The following is a 26,096-nucleotide window of genomic DNA, read 5'->3' as shown; positions in this document are numbered from 1 at the left end:
CGATTTTTTCTCGAGGGGACATCTTTTGCAATAAAGTTTTTGCGATTCTGAATACAACAGACAACAAAAAAATTTTAAAAACTCATTTATTGTTGTATTAACTAAACAAACATGTATTTCGAAAAAAATGTTTGTTTAGTTAATATTCAGAATCGCAAAAACTTTATTGCAAAAGATGTCCCCTCGAGATAAAATCGACCTGTCCGAGCGCTTTGCTTGGACGAACACGAACACTCTGCCGTTTCGTTTTCGCTGGCCCACCCTGTATTAAAGTAAGCTTGAACGCCAAGCCACAGAAACTTTAGTGGAGTCCCTGAAGTTTACAGAGCGACCTTTATGGGCTGCTTTTCATATCTGCCATGCTTCTGCATAGCAGCGGTGCTTAATGTCTCGAACTACTTGTAAAAGCCATGTTTGGTCCCATTCTGCTTTGACCTGTTGTGGGTTGGCTAACACGTAGGTGGCCAGTGCTGTGCATGGTTGTTCCTTATTAGTGTTTCTTTGATGTTCCAGTATCCTATCCTTGATGGATCTTCCTGTGGCTCCAATATATACCAGGCTATTTTGTCGTCGTGTGTCGGTAATGGGAATTTCATAAACCCCAGGAAGTGCATTTCTGTTGGCCTCGTCCTTATCGGATCTTAAGAGCTGGTAGATGGTAGGATTCCTTTTAAATATGATTCGTTTGTTTGTGGCTTGTCCAATATGTCTGAAGATGTTACACAGTGGTGGCTGGTATTTCAACGCTATAAACTCCTCATTAATGGGTAGAATACTTTTCGTGTGGTGTGTCTTGTTTTGTCGGATAATTGTGTTAATATTGACTCTGTAGTTCTTGGCCAATTTATATATATAATTCAGCTCGTCTCTTCTGTCTGTGGTGGTGTTACAATGCGAAAAGGCTCTTCTTATGAGCGCACAGAAGGTCCATCAAGGATAGGATAGCGGAACATCAAAGAAACATTAATAAAGATTTGTATTGCTGATGTGGCAGCAATACAAATCCTATACAAGCACTTTATGCTGGAGAAGAAGACTTACCATAGATTTTCTGCAGTCACTCGAAAATTTTCTTGTCTGACATCCGATTGTTGATTGAAACTTGGAACATCATCTCCAGGAACATTCCGCAGCCTCTTCACTTCATGCACCCCTTTCCAAAATATGATGAAAGGTTTCAATTTTGATCCTTTTGCTACTAAAGCAACAGTGAAATGATATTTCTCATGACAGGATACTTTTTCTTTCAGTTGTTATAATCTTGATGCTTCCATGCATATCAAAACACACTAATGTTTTATCCATATCTATGAGTCACTGATGTGCTTTTTTCTTGCTTGTTGGAAACTGTTATTGTATACAATATTAGCATATCAAGTAACACCCAAGGATCTTTTTGCTCGAGTGATGTCTTTCATCTCATGGACAAATGGTTACATTTCATGAATTTTTCTAGCTCCCCTCTGCTAGCTATGAGCACCTCATTTTTTAAAATAAATTTCATCTAACTGGGAAGATTTCTCTTGCCTTTTCTATCATCATTTATCTGGAGACATGGTTGTTTTTCTCTCACTGCTCACAGATCCACTGCAGAACCTTTACTTCTAATTTTTCACTGATCTTGCACTGTCCTGCAAGCCTCCCTGTTTCACTCTTATTTTTGATAACTTAAGAGCATCATGCCTACTCCTCTATTCATGAATTTGCTTTGGATGCAGTTTGAATTTCCATACTGCTGTTTTTCTGGATTGTTCTTCGTGCATGCAACTGCATTTAGTTTGAAGGCAATGATGACCTCTTGATTGTCATTCAAATTGATATCTAGTTCACTGATCTATGTAAAATGAAGAGTTTGAAACAGAAAATACAGGAAGCTAAACCCATTCATGTATTATTTAACATATACCTCAGTTGTACCATATGTCATGAGAAAAGCATTTTTTTTAAGGGTTTCCATGGAAAAATTACCACAGCACATACACATACACATACAGGACACTCCTAAGCATCACAAACTGCATATAGGAATTTAATGACACCTGGCATCTATTTATCAGTTTAAACTAAATAGCTGGCATTTATAGGAAACTCAGTGTCTATTGGAGGATTTGGTAGCTATTCTACATAATTGTATTATTGATTTAGAGAAACAGTACATTAAATAGTTATGAAGATCAATTATGTATTTCATATTAACTATTGCTATGAAAGAAAAACAGAATGGTAAAATTTAAATAGTTATGAAATGAAAAACAAAAACGTCAAAAGAGTTTTATCAGTCATTTAGTTGACACATGAATATAATGTACACAATAAAACTATAAATGAATAAATTTTCACTATTAAAACTGTTGCATGTAGTTTATAAGACTTGAAGTAATGGAAGTTGATTGTGATGTCACTTGATTCTGTCTTTTTAATTTTTCTTATTTATTAAATAACATTAAACTTAATTATAAATTTGTCAAATTACATTCATGACTTATGCAGTACAATGAAATTTCTTACTACAATTCTGTTTAAGAACTGTGAACATTTTAGCAGAGAAATTTTTCCTGCAACTCCATTATCATTAATATAAATGTATTGATATCACATTTGGTTGGCCAGATGGCTAAGATGGTTAAGATGTCAGCCTACTGTTCTGGGGAACCTCGGATCAAATCTGGGCAGTCAAAAAAACTCCAGGGATTTTTGGGGGTGATTTTACCTGGATATGTCAGGTTCTGTTCCTCATTACCTGGCCTCCCTTAATGTGAATCCAGTGAATCCATGATGGATAAGATTAAAAAGACCCTCTTAGTACCCACAGAGCAGAAAAAGTAAGGAAAAAATTAATTACATTTACATTACATTTGAATTAATATTTTAGTAATTGAAATGTTAATTCATAAAGCATTTTTAGAGATTTCTACTTCTATTTTTAAGATTGCTGAATATGAAAAGTTATGAAAATAGAGTTATGTATAAAATAGAAACATTTATTATTATTTTATATTCTGTAATTAAGCATTTTGTAATATGTCTTATATATCTTTAATATTAGTACTTTTAATAATTAGGATATTTTAAAGAAATTAAATATTTAATCATTTAAATATAACCTGCAAAAAGTGATTTAATGATTCTCTGAATATACATTCAGAGTATATGAGAGATTCATTAATAGAGATTCTTCTGTAATTTTCAATAATCAGAAATTTTAATTAATATTTATAATTACATAATAAATATTCTTTTGTGCAGAAAGAAAGTGATTCAAATCAAATTGCATCATTGAATTTAAGGATAGCTGAATTAGAAGAAGAAAAAGGTAGCTTACAGTTAAAACTATTAGAAATTGAAGAGAATTCATCTTTACAAAGTAAGTTAAAATTAGTATTAATTTAAATTTACAATCAGTTTGATGATCACATCCAATACCTGATAATTTTAATTTTTGCCTAAAATAAAATTTTATTTGTGTTTTATTTTTTGGTTTTTTTTCTCCTGTAATTGTGATAATGAATCAAAATAGATAAAGTGATAAGAAAGTACCAAAAATTGCTTCACAACAGTTGAAATGCTTGCATGAATGTTTTGTGAAAAATAAAAAATTAATGATAATAATAATAGAGAAAACAATTAGACTAGCTAATAAGTCCTAACATACTTCTAAAGAAAAACTATGCATGTACTGTACATAAAAAGTACTCTACCTTTTATTTATATAATAAAAAATTTTTTTAAATTTATGAAATTTATGTATTATCATTTAAACTTTCTTTTATGATTTAAAATATAAGAAAAATACTGTGTTTAAAATACTTATTACATGATTAGTAGAACTAGAATTGTTGTTAGAAGGGAACAAGAGTAAAGTTAGGATCAGTGTAACATGTGATATGCAGTGGCTGTAAATTGACCAGTATTAAAGATGGTCATGATATGATAATGTTGAGGAGAGTTTTGCTAATACTGCTAGATTAAAGGTTAAGCTAGATTAAAGGTTATAGAGTATCAGTCTGGTGTTTTGCATTATTATTATTATGTTGCAAATGTCATGCTCAGCTAATACTGGTACCAAGTACTATGCCAGACTAAAGTCAAAGCATAGCTACCCAAACAAGTGTAACATTAAGCTGTGTTATTAGTATGTGTGTCAACATCTAGAAACTTCCTGGCAATGTGACATGTGTAGAATATTGCAGCTTTCTGTAGTGCCATGTATATGTTTTTATTAAGGTTTAATGTTTCTAGACTTTGGTATAGTGTATGTGGTATAATACCAGCAGAAGAGAGGACAACAGTGCAATAAATACCAAATCCATCCTCCATATCTCTTATTTCTTGAGCGAGTAGAGTGTACTTGTTGATTTTTTCAGTGTGAGCATTTTTTATGTTATGAATGTTTGGAACAGAGATGTTTATTGTATAAGCAATCTTACTGTATTTGTCAATGAGAGTGATGTCAAGTGTATTGTGATGAATTGTTTTATCTGAGATTATGGCTCTGTCGTAGTATATTTTGTCTGTGTCATTTTCTAATACTGCCTGTGGGGTATGTTTGTAACATCTGGGTATTTAATAATCTGTGTTTATGTACAAGCTCTTGGTGTATTATATTTGCTATTTGATTATGCCTATGTAAATAGTCTGTTTGTGCTAAGAGCTTGCAACCAGAAGTTATATGTTGTATTGTTTCTGGCAGAATGTGGCATTTTTTGCAAGTCATTTGTTAGTGATGCATCCTTCAGGATGTGTTTTTCTATAGTTTTCAGTATGGCAACCATAAACTCAGTCTCTCCAAACAGACAGCCCCTAGTCAGCTAGTAGTTTGATATAGTTCTGAGCTAAGTCATGCCTGTCATAAAGTGCTTTTTGGGCCCATGACTGCTTAGTGGTGTCCATGTTATTTATGTATTGAACTATGTCCAGGTGCTTAGATGTAAGTTTAAAGGTGTGTGGTTTTTGTCTGCCAGATAGCCTTAAGTAATCTTCATGTTTCTTGCTTTTTGTAGAAAAACTCCTGCTGTGTCAGAATTTGTAGTGTAGGTTAACTACAAGGGTGGATCCAAGAAAAGGTTACAGGGGTAATAAAAAATTATATATTAATAATAGACAAAAAATACAAAAGGGAATTAAGAGGCATACTTGCAAACACTTTTCCACATAATCACCAAATCTATTTAGGCATTTATCTAAACACAGGACCAACTCGTATAATCTGGCTTGGTAGAAATCACGTCCTTGCCCATTAAGCCAGTTCTCGGCAGCTGTTTTCACATCACTGAAGAGAACCTTGTTCCAGATAAGTGTTCCTTCATTTTCAGAAAAAGGAAGCTCACTGGGTGCCAAATCTGGCTATATGGGGGGTGGCTCCAGACTTCCCATTTGAACTTTTGCAGCAATTGTTGAGTTTTGCAAGCAGTATGGGGCCTGGCATTGTCATGCAGGAGGATGACACCATCACTCAACATGCCAGGGTGTTTGTGTCAGAAGCCCATAAGAAACGAATCACAGCTCACACCTTCAAGTGAGACCACTTTTCTAAATATCTTGCCATTTCAATCACTTTGACATGTCAGCAAACTTACACTACCTACTCGCACAACTGCTGTAAGACAACTAGTGCCATCTGGCTCCACTCTGGGGAAAAAATATTCCTTCCACATTAATTACTTTTCAAATGCTGCTGTTTGTAACCTTTTGTTTGGATCTACCTATGTATATTAGTCAGGCCACTGTCACCTTCTTTATGAGGAAGAGTTAGTCTTTCTATGGATGATTTTGGATGATATTGTTTATGCTTAGTAAGTGTTGTTCTTGTTTTCCTTTGGTGTTGCTTGAGATCTGTGCTTCACCAGAAGATTTGTCCAGTGTATAACTGTGTACAGGAACAACATATGTATTAATAGCTTTAATAGTATGTTTTGCATTAGATGTGTTCTTAGTACTACATGTACTCTGTTCTGGTGGTATTCGAGTGTTAATATTTGTTTTATTTGTACATGTTCTGTAAGTTTGGCTTGTTGGAATGCTGAATATTTGTAATCACACTCTTCCATGGATTTGATATCTCCACTTCTGAGTACAAAGTCGCCTTTCTTCAGAACTCCTTTTTCAATGTGTAGTGTTTTGCATTTGTCTAGACCAGAGGTTCCCAACTTGAAAAGGGTTCCCTGATAAAATTACCTTAATGAAAAATGTTGAAACCATGTAGATATCAACTAGTTAATGCATACTAGGTAGCCACTTTATATCAAAACTGAAAATAAAACTACAGTTAAAAATAAAATCAAAGATAATTAAAACAAAATTGAAATCAAATCAATTAAAATTTAAAACAATGTTTTTAAAAATCTAATATTGTTTATTTGTGTTTCTATTATCCTTTGCCTGGCAGGCTTCTGAAGGGTTTTTGATTTGTGTGCTTCTGTCTGTGGATGTAGTTTTTATCAGTGGTAGGTCACTACTGTGACTGCACCAGCATAGACTAGTGTGTATTTGGATTGAGTTGTTTGTTTGTTAAGCTATGGCAATGCAACACTTGGGTGATCTGCCTAGGGGGATGCCTTCCAGGAGGTCTTTTTAAGGGAAACTGGCCCTTATTTAGGTGTTACAGACGTGGATAAAACCAGAAAACTCCATGTGGCCAGCCTGTCTGAGTGAGGTGTATGTTCAGAGACAAGCATGACAAAACTCCGTGTTCAGGGAACAAAGACCACTTGGCCACTGGTGGGCTGTGGATGTCTGAGAGTGTAGAAATAGAATGAATGCAATCTGGTAATACGTAAGTGTTTACATAATGTAGTGTTTTCCCTACTAGTTTAAAAGTGTTGATTGCATGGCCATACTGCAGGGTCCGTGCCTGTAACTTTAGTAAATGCTTCTTGGGAAAAAAGAGAGTATGAATTAAACCTGAATCTATTTCAGGCACTGAAGAAGTTTTGATATTGTCAGCATCAGTGAAAATAGTGGTGATAAGAACAGTATTGCCAATGCATGTATTTTGATGATCCTGATGGATAATATGATTGTTATTGATGTTGAGAGTATTTGTTGGTGTAATTGTTCTGCAGTTTGTTGTTTGTTATGTTCTAGTGTTGTTTGTGGTGTAAGGTATAATTGTTCTTTTTTGATCAACAGCCCTTTGTACAGTGACCATAGATGAGGATAATGTTGTGAAAACAGGTGATGTAAATGTCTATATGCTGTCATGTCTGTTTCGAGTTTTGTGATAATAGTGAAGCAAGTAGGATGATAAACTCCCCCATTTGTGATGTCCATTTCATCTGTTGGCATGGTTTAGCTGCCTTAGTGGTCTGTTGCTGGATTGCCTCAGAAACATCGAGGTTTGGTGGTGTCTGACAACTGGTGTGGGCATTTTAGTAACCATACTTGGACCAGTGCTGCTTTCACCACTCGTGGCCAAGTGAGACCGTTAAAAATTTTGTGAATATGAGCTTCTGCCTAACTCACGAGCATTGACTACACTTGGATCGTGTTATCATTATGGTTAAGTCTCCACAGATGTGGGTTCAGTCATTCTTGGCTTCATTTCTCCCCACAGACCTTACTAGCATGAGTGACCTTACCAGGAGCAGATGCTCCAACTGGAATAGCTCTGTGGTTCATCAAAATTACTGAGCTCTCCCATCACTGCAAGGTGATAACTGGTGAGAGTCATTATTATTATTATTATTGGTATTTTACAATTTTAGACTTATCCTTGAAGTTTTGATTAACACCATTATTGAATTTATTACTAGCCCTGAGTTTTTTTTATAACCATTTGTTGTACATATATTTATTAAATAATCCATTGACCTTTTTTCATTGTGTTTTATTACTACTAACATATCTGCCCCTCTCATTTACTATGAAGTAAAGGGATTGGTTTTTTCTTGCTAAGATCAAACTGTACAGTACATATTCACCTATAAATTTGCCTTGGATAATTTGGAACCTCAGATAATTGGGGTTCTACTATATTTAGATTTATTTCATATCTATGATTCAGTTAAAAACAAACAATTAATTACATAAATTGTAAATTGATGAAACTTGCATTGCATTCAATATAATTTTCATTATTGATTGATTAGTAATGAACATACTTTTTTAACTTAAAAACTTTTATAAAATATTTAATAAGAAAGTATATAAATTAAAAATATTAATTTATCTCAACTGTTGCACTTTTATAAATTAATTCACTACTTTATCAATGTTCAAGTAAACCAACCCAACAAAGTGTAAATCAAAACACAATACCTTGTGTTGCTGAGAAATTTAATAAAAATGTAACAAATGTTTTCAGCCAAATGTATTGGTGGTCAGGTTAAACAAATTTGAGATATTCAAATTTGTTTAACCTGACGATGACCAATAGATTTGCTGAAAACATTTGTTACATTTTTATTAAATTTCTCAGCAACATAAGGTGTTGTGTTTTGATTCACTACTTTATCATTGAATGAAAGGCTCACTTTTCTTAAATTTTATAATTGCTCCATTTCAATGCAATTAAGTTCTTATTTCATTGTTTAAAATTCATTTATAGTAGATTTCTATTTAATCAGTAGATAAACTATTTATTCATTTGACAATTGTTATTTTTTAAAAATACTGAAACAGTTAAACAAATAATTTAGTTCAATAATTACTGATATTACATCAATAATATTAGTGTCTGTTTACAAATTAATATTTTTATGTATATATGTATAGAAAGTAATGAAAATGAAAGTAGAGACCAAAATTATGAAATTGAAATTAGTAATGTGAGAAAAGAATATGAACAGAAAATTATTTTATTAGAAAATGAAAATAAAGATATGAAAGATACTTTGGATGAAACAAAGAAGATGCTTGGAAAGGTTTGTTTAAAATATTTTAATTAACATTTTTTAGTTGTTCAAGTATTTAATTATATATTTACCATCGTCAATTATTAAAAACAAAAGTCACAAAACAATTATTATAAATAAAAATTACCCACTGAAACTTATTCAGAATAAGCATTATTAACAGTAAAAGTTATCAAGTTTTACAAATTCAAATATGTTTGAAAATAAATCTGTCAAATTGATTTACTTTGAATATCTTTTAATCATTTTACTTTCCTGGTTGTTATATATAACAGAAGGAAAGTATGGCAATTGGTCAAAAAATGACTCCCCTCTAAGATTTTTGCATTTTTGGACTCTGGACTTTGAAATGTCAAGAAATGCAAAAAATTTGGGAGTTTTTTTTGTACGTATGGATGTTTGTGTAGGGGACACAATTTTGTTTACCCACTTTCGAGCTTAATAACTTCTGTGCCTTTTGTTGAAAATTTCTGAAATTTTGCAGGACAGTTTGGGTATTAGGGAGATTGATGCTATTAAATTTTGATGGTTAAAGGTTGAGATGGTAGGGAGGTAGAGGGGGATACATGTGTCATACCTGAAGTGGGGACAGACTTTAATGAAGATTTTACTCATTATTAGCATTTACAATTTTTTGTGAAACTTATCTGTACCTTGCAAATTAAACTTTTTCAATTTTATAATAATTAATAATATAAAAAGTTTTTAAATAAAATATCATAACAGATGGTGCTGCGCACGATTTAAATTCTTTTGCTGGGAAATTTGCACAACTCCTTGCTGGATCTTTTAACAAATAAGAGTGTTTTGTAGTTTTTACTTTCATGCATTATTCATTTATTAATTATATTTTTCATTTTAATATTGTTATTTATTGATATCTAATAGACATAAAACATAAAATAGGATATTTCCTGAAAAGGTCAATAAATAGATCAAAAATGTTAGAAGTTTAAATAAAAAAAACTGCATCTTAAAGGGTTTTTGTTGTTTTATGTTATTTGATTTAAGTGTACGTAGAGAATCTAATAGCCAGTATAAATAAATAAAATCAATGATTTAGATAAATTATTTATTATTTTTTATTTATAGGTTACTTTAATTTGTAAACTTTTTAGTATATCTTCTTTGTGTTTTGCTAAATATAGTCTTTAAAAGCCTAATAAACTTGTTTTCAAATTAGTAAAAAGAAAAAAGCATAGAATAGTTTTAATAATAGTTGTTTAAATTATGATTAATAATTGTTTTGGAATCAAAATGTCAATTCTTTTGCAAAGTACATAAGTTGTTTACAACATAAGTTCTCTCATAAAATAAAATTATCATAAATCTGAATAAGATTAACATTGAAAAAAAATTAAATTATGTTAAAATAATGCAAAATTTATTTTCAATAGATAAATACAGAAAATCAAGAAAAAGAATTAAAAATTCAAGAACTGATAGCAGATTTGCAAAAGTTGCAAAATATGGAAAAACAAAAGGAAATTGAATTGGTATGTTTCTGTTAATTTTTCAAATTATATTTCTATTGAAGTCAATGAAATGGTTAGGCAGATATTATTGATATACATGAATTAATTGAAGTTAAATTCTTGTATTTCTAAAAATTTTAAATGATATAAGATGAAAATTAAATAAGTTATTTTAAATATTAATTTCAGTCATGCATTATTAAGACTTATTATTATTTAAATAGAATGGGCTTTGTATTTATTATTAGAAAAAATAAATTACATTGTATATTATAGTGTTCTAATAAGCAATACATTTTACTGATTTCAAATGAAATTTTAATAATAATTTACTGATTTACAGTGATGATTATTCTAAATTAGTTATGAGGGAATGCAAGAAATTTTCCAAATTATCAGTATTATTAGAAATTACTCAGTTGTTATTAACTAAAAGTTGTAATAAACAAAGAAATGAAATGGCATTAATATATTAGAAGTTTAAAATTTTAAATAAATGTAAAATATTTTATTGTTATTACTTCTAGAGTAATCTTAAATTATATCAACAAAAAATTATAAATTATGAATTTCTTATTATATTATTAATGAATTTTCAATAACACTTTAAACTAGTTTAGGAAAGTGAGCATTTTAAGCTGAAGTGTCAAGTATGAAATAATATATGATACATTTATTCATATATAAATAACATTAATTGAAATAATTTGCATATATTTAAATTATTTATAGTAAATATTGCATTAGACATATCTTTATACATTTTTTCTTGTATTTATATCAATTATCTGGCAATTATGTATCTAAATATAAATGTCTTAACAACACCCAATACATTGTAATAACTCACCTTCAATTGCTGTATATTATCGGGCTATAATTTGGTAATAATAATTATAAATTACTAATGAATTTGACCGTAGAGGGAGGCGTTAGACGCGTTTATTATGAGATGGTGCTTAACGCCTCCCTCTAGAGTCAAATTCATTAGTAATTTATAATTATTATTACCAAATTATAGCCCAATATATAGGGCAATTGAAAGTGGGTTATTATAATTATGTATCTTTTTCTGGATTTCAGATCTAAGAATTTTAAAATTAAAACTTCATCTTTCAAGATTTTCAAATTTGTTATTTTTATATAATAAGATGTTATAATGATTCAGCTATTCAGTTTATTATGTAATAGCTCATAAATATGAGACATAGACTTATATTCTATATATTTAATTAATCTGAAAAATTTTGATTTTATTTTATAGCTAAAACAAAATTCATATAACTGAATATTTTTAAGATTTAAGTTAACTCTATTAATTAAAATGTAAATCATATTGTAATTTTTAATTTACATTTTAATTGTAAAGAATAAATTAAGTTTAATTTCAATTTATGAGCTCTATGACGTCTTTTCTTTTCTGCTAGACTTATTACATCATCATTCAGAAACAGGACAAGCTTTAGAAAATCACATTTTATTTCTTAGAGTATGCATTTTGGTCTTTGACTTATTTCTGTGAATCGTTTCAATGTGTTAAGCTTCTACCATAAATAAGTTTATAGTCTTATTGTTTTAATGGTAAATGGGTTTTTTTACTTCATTATTCCATTTTATTGTTTTAATGGTAAAACAGTTTGCAATGTCATGGTTTTAAATGTTATGGTGTTATTTTTTAACAATGTACTTTATTATATATATTATTTGCCTCTCACTGCTAATACTATTTTATGTATTGTACCATCATATCTAATCAAATACCTGTAAATTAATAACTGTCATCTGTATTTTATCAATTGTCACCATTTCTGTGCTTATAATCATTTACATCACAAAGAGTTGATAAGGGACTCAAAGTTTGAAATGCATACTCTAGGAAATAAAATGTGATTTTGTAAAGCTTGTCCTGTTTCTGAATGATGATGTAATAAGTCTAGAGGAAAAGAAAAGATGTCATAGAGCTCATAAATTGAATACAAGACTAGACAAGAAGCGTATTATGAAGATAAGTTTAATTTATTAATAAAACATAATAAAAATAAATTACAATAAAATAGTTAAATAAAACATGAGAATGTATTTAATTATATTTGTATTTTTTTTATGTAGGAAAATCTCAAAGTTTTGCTAAATGAAAAGGATAATAAATTAATTGAACTCACTGATGAAATGAATTCATTAAAAGCTGAAAAAGTCAGTTTAGAAATGAGAATTATTGAATTAGAAGAACAAAAAGAAGGTAAATTTAATTATATTTTGTTGACTTAAATATCTTTAAAGAATTTCTTTTTGTTTTATGTAATTAAAATATATTTGTGAATAATAAAAGTAGAATTGATAAACACATATGTAAGATGAATTTTGTTTATTAATTGCAGTTATATTTGTTGTTACTATTAACTTATTTTAAACATTTTTGAGGTGATGCTATAATTCAAGTAAAATAAAGTGCACATTATAAGTTATTTATGAAATTAAAAACATTATCTTCAATAATCTATTTAATCTGTATTTTATTTCATAAAGTTTACCCAGTAATTCTGAATTCAAAAATCTTGTAAGATTTTCTGTTTTATTTTCATTCAGTCTAATATACTTAAAAATGTTTTAATTAAATAATTTTATCAATTATTTTTAAACAAACTGATTTTTTTTAATATTATAAAACAAAGAAACTTCTTTCATTAATATCAAGGAGAATACTAATAATAGGCAACTCTGTTTATTGTGTGAACAAATTTAATAAAACCCAAACTAAAACATTTTAAAAGTTTTACGCTAATATGTTTTACTTTTTCCCCATCCTCAAATGAAGAATATCAAAATTGAGTAACTGATTACAGATTGGAATTGATTGGGCTGCAATTTGAAAAAATTGTAGACTTATAAATTTCCATTGTTGTCTATTTTTATGTCTGTCAGTCTGTTTGTCTCTAATCTCAAGAATGGTGTTAGATTAAAGTCAGGACCAGAAATAGAAAACTTAGGGAAAAGGGTCTCAATTAACTATGTACAAAAAATTGTAAGAGACCAAACACTAATACAAAAAACTAAGAAACAAAACTGTCTATCAGTATTACAGAACAATATTTATTTTACAAATACTGTATTTCAACAGTAAATAACTGTCCTCTTCAGGCAATATTGTTCATAAAGAACAGAACATTTGAATTGTAGAAATAAAATATTTTCAAACTGTTTATTGTGCATGAGCATAGAATTTACATAATATATATAAAAAAATACAAAATTATACAATATTAAAAAACAATTAAAATGGCAAGGCCATTTTTGGGACAAGACTATGTCTCAGAGATGCACTACTAAGCGGGATCACTTCGATGCTTATGGCGGGTCTCGTTCTCATTCTCCAATCTTTTTTGGTATTGCTGGTTTTGAGCACAATCATTCAAACTTTGCCAGCCTTGGCCATGGCCACGACCACAAGGTTGTCCACGATGCATTTTTGGTGAAATTAACCTATCCAATGTTGAAATTTCTCTCCGTTGTGTGTCGCCCGGGTTGAATTTTTGTCAATGTCTAATGAAAATTTCCCGTTTTTGAAAAAATAATCATGGCTATTGTATTATCCGAAATTATTTTTTTATTTTGCACAAATGAAATAAATATATTAATAAATGTAAAAACAAAACAAAATTATATTTCAAAAGTTAGTTTTAATATAAAATTACAATGACTAGCGCCATCTAGTTTCAAAAACATTCCGATGCTGAAACAAGATATCTCGGGTCAACCGGTCAAGGTTAGCAGGTCATGACCAGAGAGGTAAATGGGTTTTTTCAAAGATTCGTTTGTCAAAATTCAATTTCATAACGTTTGCATTTCCATCTTCCCAACAAGCAACACATGTGCAAATCTTGCCCTCTTGCCTATTTGTAGAAAGAGTGTCACCATTTTGTATTTTATTTTGACTCAATTCTCAGCCCTCTGAGTACCTACAAGTTTGGTTTTTTTTATGTGCACATGATTTGGGCACCAAATACTCAGCACCAAATTGCAACTCCTGATATGTACTCCTTTATACCTTTAAGTTGTCCAGCTGTTGACAGCAGTGTGATTTTATAAACAAGACATAGTTTTGTCAATAACAATTATATACAAAGAAATAACACTGATAAAAGTGACAGTATTAAAATACAAAATAAATAAGTAATAATAAATAAACAAATACACTGCTGTGCCATTGATGATACAGGATGTTTTATAGCAAATCACACAACTTATGATTTTAGGTTAAACAGTGCTGTACACAGCTCCAGTATATCAAGTGTGGGAGAGTTGCATGGTTATATTAATGTAATAAAAAAGTGATTTCCATATAAACTATATATGAACTTCCAAACTAGACTGGAAGTCACATGATTTCAATTTAAAAATTTTTCCCACAAAAAAGTTACATGATTGACTGGCATGACACCATTGTTATTAGGAAAAGTATGATGTATAGGGGCAATTTGTGGTGGAGAGCATATATTTTAAATTAAACAAATTAAAAATATGATTAAAAGTTGCAGCTTGGCCTTATGAGGGCTAAAGCTAAGCCAAAGAAGTCCTAAATTCAAAATACTGACTGGCAAAATGTGACTGAAACAATCTATGCCACAATTAAGTAGCTTAGGATATCCAATACTCCAGGAGTTCTAATGTAGGGCAGGCTTGCTGATGATGCTACATAATATTCCCATATATAGAACAATTTCTATTTGAAACATTAATGGAGGAATTGCATTTCTGCCAAGATGGGCTGAAATTTTAGATGATAAGGCTATCCTTGACAACTCAGTTGTGTTTTTGGCTCACTTTATATCTTTCTGGTGTTCTTTCATGTGACATTGCCCCAATATGAAAGATGCAAGTATTTGCTTAACTCTTTTAGTGGAATCATATAAATCTGTAACTTTCTGGTAAACCATAAGGAACCCTATCATTGCACAATAATCGACAAAAGTTTGGTTGAGATCTAATAGAGATGATGTGGTTAAATGCACTAAAGAGGTGTGCTACAGCTAAGGAAACATAACCCAAATAAGGAATAGTGTTTTTTCAGCAAACTCACACGTTTTCTTAACTATAATAGTGGAAATAAGATTTAGAGTTCAAAGGATTCTATGATTGAGAAAGTTAAATTTTGCATAAGAGTAACTGGACGGTTACTCTTATTTGCACATTTTATTTTATCGTTATCTTATTTATTTTGTGTCTCTATTCAACTTTACAGATTTCATAATAGTTGTTATATGTGCATATAAGTGTTATTTTTGAAAACTTTTACAAACAGGGTATTATCTCTTAATATTTGTTAGTTTGAGATTTATAAATTTTGATAGTAATTGGCAAAAATGGAAAAAGAAAGCTGAAAAAATCAGTTGGTTAATTTTTTTGAATATTGTTATTAGTTTTAATCTGATTTTATGATATTAATTATGTAATAAAATATAAGTTTTATGGTGATATTATATTTAGTTATAATAATAGATAATAATAAAATTTTATTTGTTAGTGAAAGAAAAATATGAAGAAGAATTACTTGAAGAGAATAAATATTGGAAAAATATATTAGAAGAGGAAAGAAAAGTAGCATTATCTGTTAAAGCTGAAAAAGATAAAGCTGTTACTGAACTTGAAGAAATTAAAATTTTGCAAAGTTCAGAAAAAGTGGGTATTGAGGAATTAAGTGAAAATTTAGCCGCACTTCAAAAATGCTATGATGAATTACTTCTAGAAAATGCTTGTTTGCATAAGAATATAGATGAGAAGATGTCAGAATTAGAAAATAAATGTGTAGAAATGGAAAAGTTTAAAGAAATTAATTTATCTCTTACTGAACAACAAGAAATAGCTAGAATGAAATTAACAGAATTTGAAGATAAAGAAAATCAGTTAATGTCTTTCATTCAAAAATATTCCTGTAAAAATCTATCAGATTTGCAATCAAAATGGGAAGAAAATGTAAATAAATTAAATGAAATGAAAACATTCATTGATAAAGAGAGCAATCAGTCAGAACTTCATTCTTTACAAATGAAAGAATTACAAGAAAAAGAGAATTCACATCAAAAGCAAATAAATGATTTAAATTTGGCATTAGAAGAAAGCAGTGCAGAAAATAAATATTTAAAGCATTTGATCTCTGAAAAAGACAATTTAATGGCAGACTTTGAAAAAAGATTGCATGAAAAAGAAAATACCATTTTAGAATTAGAAGAAGCTAAAGATTTAGCAGCTAAATTAACAACAGAGTTAAATAAAATGACAATAGATATGGGTGAAGTTGTACAGAGAGAAAATAATGAAAAGTCAGAATTATTAAAAAAACTAGAATTATCTGAAGATAACATTTTAAGATTAAAAGATCAGTTAAATCAGTATGAAATCCTCAATGCAAATTTTCAGGAAGAACTCAAATGCAAAAATTTAGAAAATGAAAACCAGAAATTGTATTTTGATACTAAATTGGATGAGAATGAAATTCTAATCAACAGCTTAAATAAAGACATAGAAGCATTTAGAAATAAATGGATTAATATAAATAATCTATTTCCAAATAATAATGATAATTTATCTATAGAAGAAAACATCACAAAACTGATAACAGAAAATAGCAAATTTAACACTGATATGCAAAATTTAAAGCAGAAGCTAACAGATTTGTATTCAAATAGCAAAATTTTAGAAGAGGAATTATCTGTTACAAAACACGAAAATCAGTCATTGAAAGAGATTTGTTCAAATTCAGAATCACACATTGAAGAACTGAAAACTCAAATGGCATTTTATAATGAAAATATATCAAAGTATGAGAAAGAACTAATTAAATTAAACCAAACAAATGAAGAATTGGTTAGTAAAAATAATAGTTTTACTGAAACAAACAAAGATCTTGAAAATAAAAATAATGAACTGTCTGACAAATTAAATGATATGTACGTGAGATATTCGGAAGCCATTTTGTGTAATGAAGAAGTAGAAAAAGAAATATTGATAAAAGCTACTGAATTAAATAATTCATTAAGTAAAATCGAAGAGCTTGAAAAACAACTCCAAATATTAAATGATAAGAGTTTGGAGTGTGAGAAAGAAATAACATTAAATAAAAAAGTCATTGATGAATTAAAATTCAATTTAAATGAAAAAGAACAGCTTTACCAGGAATTGAAAGATACTTTAATACAGAAAGAAAATGAAATCTCTGAATTTAACAAGTTAAAAGCAGATTATGAACAACAAACTGATGAATTACAGAGAAATAAAGAAAATCTTCAAGTTTTGCAGAACGAATTTCATAACACAAGCACTAAACTCTACGAAGCAGAGGAGAAAATAAAAATGGCTGAAATGTCTCTCCAGTATTTAGGAGAAGAAAAGACAAGTTTAATAAAACAATTAGAAACAAAAGATGATGATTTTAAAGAACTGATTGAAAAAATTGAAGTAATGCAGCAGAAAAATTTTAATTTAGAAAATAATTTAAAACTAGTGATCGAGGAAACAGAACAAAAGAGCTCAAACAAGTTTATTACTGAATTACAGGACATACAGAATAAATTAGAAACCTCTTATACATCAAATAGAAAATTAGAGAATGAATTAACAACAGTAAATAATTTAAATAAAGAATATCAATCCGAAATAACATCATTGAAAAAAACAGTTAACGATAAAAATTCGGAGATTGAGAATTTGAAGAGTGCAAATAAAGAGATAAGTGAAGAAAATAACAATTTACAAGACCAACTTCAACAAAAATTAACAGAAAAAAACACTTTATTAGAGGAGATAGAATTGTATAAAAAGAATAATACGTCGTCGTTGGAGCAAATTTCTGTTCTTGAGAATAACGAAGCAAAACTCAAAGAAACTTTTACTACATTAGAAGGAGAAAATCAAGCACTCTCGAATTTATTAAAAGAAATGACTGAAAAATCTGAAAATTTGTCTTCGCAACTTCTACAATCAGTTTCTTGCACAAATATATTACAACAAGAATTAGAAGAGCTAAAATATAATTTTGACAATTCGAAACAGTTGACAGAAGAAAAAATTATGAAATCGGTGGAACAAAATAAATTACTCGAAGAACTAAACAACAGTCTCGAAACAAAAATAGAAAAACTTCAATTAGAAATTGAACACAAAGACGCTGTGATTACAGATTTGAATACGTGTAAAGAAGAACTCTGTGAGCTCAAAATTCAATTCGATAAGAAAGAAGAAGAGATAGAATTATTAAACGATCAGTTAAAGGGCCTACGAAAATCATCCCAGTGTCTACAAAATGATGTAGAGCGTTTACAGTTTTTTGAAACCGAGTATCACAATCTGGTAGGACAGCATCAGAAGTTAGAAGAAGAAATGAATTCAAAGATAAAGTCAATGGAAATTACAGGGGGAGAAAATGAAAATATTATTACTCATTTGAAATCCGAAAACGATAAGTTAAACAAATATTTAAAAGAAAAATCAGATGAATTACAAAATTATACAGAAATCGCTTTAAAGGAGAAAGATTCTTACCAACTAGAAATAAAAAGTTTACAAGAAAAGTTGCTTAGTTCTAACTCTTCATCGGAAGAAACAAAACGGAACATATCTGAATTGGAAAATTCTTTAAAACAAAGTGAAAAATTACTAGAAGAACAGAAAAATGATTTGGAACAAAGTAGAAAAGAATTAGAAGTGTATAAAAATCAAACAAACGTTAAAATTGCTGATCTCGAATTGACGTTGAAAGGTAAGCAAGCAGAATACGAAGTTATACAAGAGCAATTGAAAAACATGGATGACGAAAACTCGAAACTTGTTCAAAAAATTAAAGATTTAGAAAACGAAAACGAATCTTTAAGCGAAAATCAAAAATATTTGAAAAGTAGGGAAGAAAATTGCGACGATTTAAAAAATCAGCTTAAGGCATACAAAGAATTAAATGAAAATTCTGAACGTAATATTCACGCATTAAAAGCCGATTTACAAGCATCGAATGATCAAATACAGAATCTAGAATCAAAAATTAAATTATTGGAAACAGATTCTGAATCTGTAGGGAAATTGGTCGAAGAAATAAGTAATTTAAAACAAAACATCATTGACGCAAATAATTGTTACGAAGAAGAAAAATTGCAAGTTAACAAGTTGCAAACGATTTTACACGAAAAAGAATTAATGGTCAACGACTTGAAAGAAAAGTTGACTGTGTTAGAAGAGAAAAACAAGAGCTGTTCTTCGCAACTTTTGGAATTTCAAAAGATAGTCGAAGGTCAAGCATCGGAAATTGAATCGATATTATTAGAAAAGGGCAAAATTAAAAATAAATTTGAGAATTATCAGTTAAAAGCCGAAGCTGAAATTGCAAATCAAATTCGGGAAATAGAAGAATTAAAAAGCGATAATTTAGTTGGAAAAGAAGAAATAAAATCACTTATTAAAAAACTAGAAAGCTTTGAAAAAGAAAATGTAGACCTTAAAAACTATAGCGAAGAATTACAAACTGGAATTAAAAAACTCGATGAAAGGGCATTAAATTACAAGTTAGAAGCCGATAGTTTAAAAGTCCAATATAAAGAATTGCAGTCAGTAAACTCCAGTCTTAACGAATCTGTGCAAACTTTGCTGGATGAAAAAGAACAACAAAATACCTTACACGAACTGCAAAATTTGAACAATGCCTTGGAATGTGAACTTCGAAATCTCAGAGCAGAATTTTATAAACTGGAAGAAGAACGAAGTTATTTGACAAACCGCGTTAACGAAAGTTCGAGGAGAATAGAAAATTTGGAATTATGTAATCAAAAACAAGTGCAGGAAAATTCTGCAATCGTGAAAGAAATAGAGGAACTCAAATCAAAAAATTATTCGCTAATACAAGAAATTGAACAGTTAAACACGATTAACAAAGAAACTGATGAAACTGCTATTGAATCACTGAAACTGGAAATGGAAAAGTACGCGACCGAAAATGTAGAACTGAAAAGAATAATAGAAGAGTTACAAAATAACAACAAATGTGAAAATCTCAAAAGTCAACTCAAAGAAAGCGAAGAGAAAATTCTCTTAATGGAGAAAGAAATTAAAGCTCTAGAAACAGAACTGGAAAATTTACGAATTAAACTCGATTCCGAAGAAGAAACTAATAAAAACTTATCGGAGATTCAAGATCAGTTGAGAGAATCAGATAAGCAAAGATTTGATTTAGAAAATAAAATCAAAAAACTGGAAGAGGAAATTGAAAATAAAGATTTGGAGTTAGAAAGATTGAAAAATGAACATTCGACTCTCAGAAATCTCGTTGAAAATTATAAAAAAGAAAATTTTGAAATAAAAACAAAACAGGTGGAGGAAGTGAAAATTAGTAATGTACCTCTAATCGAAAAGGAAACTTATCAGAGAAGCGATGCAGATCCAAATCGACAAAAATTAATTAAAGAAAACGAAACAATGAAAACTAATCTCGACGTGCAGAAGATAAAATTGGAGAAAATGTTTGCAAAACTTAAAGCTTTTAAAGAAAAAAATGATCAGTTACAAGAAGAGATTCAAACTTTAAATGAAAAACTAACATTTGTAGAAAAAGAAAAGGAAAATTGGGAAAAAATGATGACCGATAAAACAGAAATGATAAGTAATTTACAACAATGTATAGAAGAAAATGAAAATCTTCATCGACAAGAAATTTCGGCCAAAGAAAATTTAATAATAGAATTAAAAGAACGTAATTCAGAAATAATGGAGAAATACCGCCAGTTAGAAAAATCTCTTACGGAAAATAAAGAAATTACAGAAAGCATTCAACTTTCTTTAAATAAAAGAAATAAGGAATTCGAGCTTCTGGCGAAGAGATTAAAAGAGATGGACGAAAATCAGTCTTTACTGGAGGAAAAAGCTAATAATTACGTCAGACAGTACAATCAATTAATTTATGAAAGAGAATGTCTGCAACACGAATTCCTGGACGCGAAACAACAAATGGAAATGTTAGTTTCGGACAACGAAATATTTCAAGGGATGATAGAAAACCTACAGAAAACAAAAACAAGTTTGGAGTCGGAAGTTCAAAGGTTAAAAGAGCATCACATTAGAGAAGTCAAAATAATTCAAAACGCCAACTCACAAGAAATCATCAAGTTAAAAGAAATGCTACAACAGAGCGAAATGACCATTTCTACTTTGAAGAAACAAATGGAAGAAATGGAAACGAGTGAAAACGACGAACGATTTCTTGTCACGGATCAAAGCAAAGTAGAGGAGGAGAACTCTCGATTAAAGAGAGAATTGATTGATCTCAGAAACGAAGTGAGTTCTCTGAAGGCCTTTGCAGCTTGGGATTCGGACGGAGAATCTACCAGAAGTACATTGGAAGAAGAAAGATTAAGAGAACAGAACAGAGTTCTACAGAAAGACAAAGAATTGTTACATATCGAGTTAACGTCGCTCAAAAATGACAGATGCGAATTTCAGACTAGACTGAACGATTTAAAGGAAAAATTAACACTCCGGGAAACAGAATATAGTTTAAAGTGTCAAGAAACAGGTAACGCCATCGGAGTTCTCAATCGGCAATTAAACGAAGCAGTTGAACAAAACAAACTCTTATCTCGCGAGTTTGAGGAAAGACAAAAACAGTGGAACGATGAAGTAAGCTTATATCTACAGAAAGAGGAATCTCTTCGTTACAGCATCAAGTCCTTACAAGAGGAATTGGAAAAGTCGAGAGCAAACAATGGTAATCCGGCAAACAGTGATACGCCGAATGAATGCTGTATCAAAAATACAGATAAACTCAACAAGGAATTGGAACAGGCAATGTATTGTTTGCATAGACAAAGTTTAAGAAACGAAAGCCTTAGCCAGGAGATCAATAAGGTAAATTATTTTTTTGTAAACGCTTTTTTTGTTGTGTATTAAAGATGTAAACTTTGGTTTATTTTATTAAAAAAAACTCTTTCATTCAGTTAATAGAAGAACGAAATACGCTACAGCATCAATTTTCACATTATCTACGAAACGTTCGTCCGACAGAACAGATACGTCAACAAAATACTTTACAGATGGAGATGCTAGATAATGTGTATTCCTCGCAGGTATTTTCCAATAATAATTAGTGAATATTTTAAGACTATTGTAGAATTCACAAATGTTAAACCGATAAAGCAATTCTTACAAGTAAAACAATCCGCTTTGTAAGACAGTAGTAAACTTCATAAAATAAAATAATTTCGTTTATATCGTTGTTAACACAAATCACATATGTTAATTTATGAAAGTATTTTACATTATACTTTTTGTGTTGGTATTATTTTTATTTTACTCTTAATTTTGTTTCATATTTTGTATTTCAATATTTATATCATATATATTAATGTTAGAATACTCTGCAAATAGGTATTTTGCCAATTTTCTTTTAACAAAGTATTATTATAAAATTATAAATCTGATATATAGTTATTAGAATAACTCAATTTTTTAATATCTTATTCCTTTTCCTCCTATTTCTTCTGATTTAGAATAGTTCTAATAGAAATTATGCCAATTTATTACATATAAAATATTTTAAAACTTACGTTTGGTGGGTTTTATACATGAAAAATGTCAAACTTTGAGTGATTTGTGGTAATGATTTTTCTACTGCATTCGTTTTTTATCACCTAATCGTTAGTTCGGACCTACCACGCTTCTGTTAGTGATGCAGAGAACATTTTCATTGAAATTATCTTACCATTTTCAATAAGAATAACTCCGAGGGTCGATAATCGCATGCATTTGTCTTTTTTAGAGACAACTTTCACCATGAAGATTCGGAAAAAATTAAATGTAATAAGATTTTTTTAGCACCCGGACCAGATACCACGTCATAATTTATGGCAGCAAATAATTGCAAATAACGAAACATTTATGTAATTCAGATTCAATTATAATTCCCCGTATGGCATTTCGATTTTTTTGAATGTAATCAATCCATTAGTTTTGTAGAATTTATTTTCTTTATTAATATAGAGTATTTTTTATATTGCAAATAATTTATTTGATTTCTTTCAAGGATTCTGAATATAGTACTATTTTTAAGTATTCTTGGTCGTTTAATCATTTAGTCTTTCCTATTTAGTCACTTTAAAATTTACAAAAATGATTATTATTCTGGTAAATCGACTTCCTGAAAATCGGAATATGAGAACTTTACACAGAAAATAGACCAGAACGGTATTGTAAATCCGGAAACCTGTCTAATGCGGAAACGGAAGACTTTGCGAACCAATTACACAATATAAACCAAAACAATTCCGTTTTATTCAAGTTAACTGTAACCAAATTCTAAATCATAATTAATGCCTGGCTTTTGCGGGCTTGGTTCATTATCGACTTATTGTGAGAAGAATCGGTCTGCTCATTTTGTTACTGCTGTTTTACTATTTATTATTGAATGTAATTTTACAGAAAAACCGATTTCTTTCTCATGACCAGACAGGTGCGAAATTGACCGGCGACCTGCAGTTTTAGAAACACTGTTCTAGAGTTAACGCGTTTCTTAGAGTAACGAATATTTAAAAAAATACGTGCTAATCTTGGGGGGAAGTCTCACTCTCTAAAATGTAAAAATGAAGTTATTAAAAACAACATCGGTTAGGTTTCCTAATTGTTTTGCCAAATTCTTAGAACTAAACTTCAGTATTGTATGAAGAACGATGGAATTATTCTTACAAGAAATGTAAGAATAATATTTAAATAAAAATTGAGAAGTTCTCTGTTAGTCTGTCTAACTTGACGATTGTTAATGATTTAAATGGAATTAAAACACATTCCGTGAGTATTTAGTTTTCCTCTGTGCATCATACAGGCTAGGCATGCGTATTTCCGTGTTTTTAACATGTCTTTAAAACATAGAACACATTGAAGGCGAAGTAACTTAAATACGAGACATTTTTCCACTGTTTTTGCGTTAATGAAAACTTAACCCTGTATAAAATAGAAAGTTCTGGATGACACCGTTTTAGACAGGTTTTGCTGTAATCATTAAAGATTTTTATTCACTTATCACTTTTATTTTCGTTAGGATACGACTTCGGATTTGCAGATGGAGTTAAAGAAACTGCAAGAAAGGTAATTATAGAAAATTCATATTTTCTCAATATTTTCACTTGTGGAATAACTTATTCGGAAAGCCAAGTACAATTAATTTAACTCGGTTTAACCCGAATGCGGTTTATAATCTGACGTAACGCACTTCGATGACGTACGACGTTGACATGTCCATGTTTGTAAATCGTTGTTAATCGCAATATAACTCTTGACCGAAAATCGATATCTTAGAGCGAATTCCTAGTTGAAATCCCTGGTTAGAGGGGATTACATGCAAAAAATAGGAACGATTGAAGCTAACTTTTATTAAAATAAAAAAGTTATTTGTGTATTTTCGATACGAAACGATTAGATTAAATTAACTTTATATGAAGAAGAAATAAAGCTAAGAATTAACTATAGATTATGTTCATGGGCATACGCAATTATAATGTAATATTAGATATAATTTTAACTCTATCGCATCAAAATTCGCTTCGTTAAAAATGTTAATTTTTGTAGACCAACGTCTGGAGGAAGGAAGAGGACATCTCTTTCGGTTCTGCAAAGAGGTTAAATATAATCTTATTTTATTATTTTGCAAGTCTGGAAAGCCTTGTTGTTTCGTTCGCATCCGTACGTGCAGTAAATAGGGACGTGTAAAATTAATACGCGATTTATTGTTTTTTGAAAACTTCTTCCAATGTTACCACCAATTTAAATTAGTAATACATTTAAAGAAAGAGCACTTTCTTTAAATACTTCGAATACCAAAAGACGTTGCTCTCTGCTATGTTTTGTATACTCGAATAAAACCTTCTCGTTTATTCGTAGTCTTAAGTAAATATAACTATAAGAAAAAGAACGTAAAACGATGGTTATTTTTATCGGCGTGCCGACTCGCCAAAAATATCGAACTCACTACGGAACAAAAACAGAAAACTCTGTTTAGATGAATAGATGGAAGGAATGCAGATAGGAAATTCCAAATTGTCGATACGTTTAGTTAGAAATAGTTTATAAAAAGGTAACAGGTAACGGTGTGACTTTTGTTGTGGTAGGTTGGGAGAGGGCGGAAGGAGAACGAGAAGAGGCGTGTCGAGCGGGAGAAAAGCTGGAACAACAACTGGAAACGGAGAGATCCTGGAGGAAGAGATTGGAACGCGATCTGGAGATGGTAGGAGAAGAGACTGCCTTGCGCGTCTCCTTTCCTCCCGGTCGCGAGGTAAGTCTTCTTACTTGGGTCTTCGGTCAGTTTCCACACTTGCCGTGACGCGACGGAACGAAGAATCCGGACGAATTCCACTTTGAGCCGAGTGGAAGACCGAGTTATCTTTGAATTCGACAAACAGAATGAAATTTCGTAAAGATTAAAATTCCATTTGTTTTGTTTTCAGTGTCGTTTACCTATAGAAGACGAATCCGAAGTGGTTCCGGCTACCGATTATTCCATCGGTAAGTATCGAGCACCCGATGATCTTTCGCTTCGTTCCGTTAACCTTTTCCTATTTTCAGTCCGGACGGTGGCGTCTCGAGCCCATCGACTGCGTCTGTGGATTCGACGAAACAGGTAAGAATTTCTCTACCGGAGTTCTGGCTTTCAACAGTTTTAGACGCCGTTTTTCCGTTTTTGACAGGAATCGGTGGTATCGGACGTTGAGGAGAACGCCGACGGTCAAAATCCTGTTGTGCGTATACCTGG

The 26,096-nt window shown here is 30.3% G+C and overlaps 1 protein-coding gene across 1 annotated transcript in view; it reads left to right on the top strand.

Moving 5' to 3' along the window:
- LOC136980731 (uncharacterized) overlaps positions 1 to 24,604 on the top strand; it is a 43,063-nt gene extending 18,459 nt beyond the window's left edge. Inside the window, exons 8-14 of the mRNA XM_067276929.1 lie at positions 3,247 to 3,364; positions 8,713 to 8,861; positions 10,250 to 10,348; positions 12,437 to 12,566; positions 15,849 to 22,204; positions 22,294 to 22,422; positions 24,390 to 24,604. Of these exons, the coding sequence (XP_067133030.1) occupies positions 3,247 to 3,364; positions 8,713 to 8,861; positions 10,250 to 10,348; positions 12,437 to 12,566; positions 15,849 to 22,204; positions 22,294 to 22,422; positions 24,390 to 24,440 (7,032 nt within the window). The 3' untranslated portion in view covers positions 24,441 to 24,604. The remainder of the gene's footprint in view (positions 1 to 3,246; positions 3,365 to 8,712; positions 8,862 to 10,249; positions 10,349 to 12,436; positions 12,567 to 15,848; positions 22,205 to 22,293; positions 22,423 to 24,389) is intronic.
- Positions 24,605 to 26,096: the final 1,492 nt, after the last annotated feature.

The sequence above is a fragment of the Centruroides vittatus genome, unplaced genomic scaffold, assembly GCF_030686945.1.
Source record: "Centruroides vittatus isolate TY-2023 unplaced genomic scaffold, ASM3068694v2 contig_717, whole genome shotgun sequence".
Classification (NCBI taxonomy): Eukaryota; Metazoa; Arthropoda; class Arachnida; order Scorpiones; family Buthidae; genus Centruroides; species Centruroides vittatus.
Note: the sequence above shows the minus strand (reverse complement) of the source record. Positions and strands in the feature narration are given on the sequence as shown.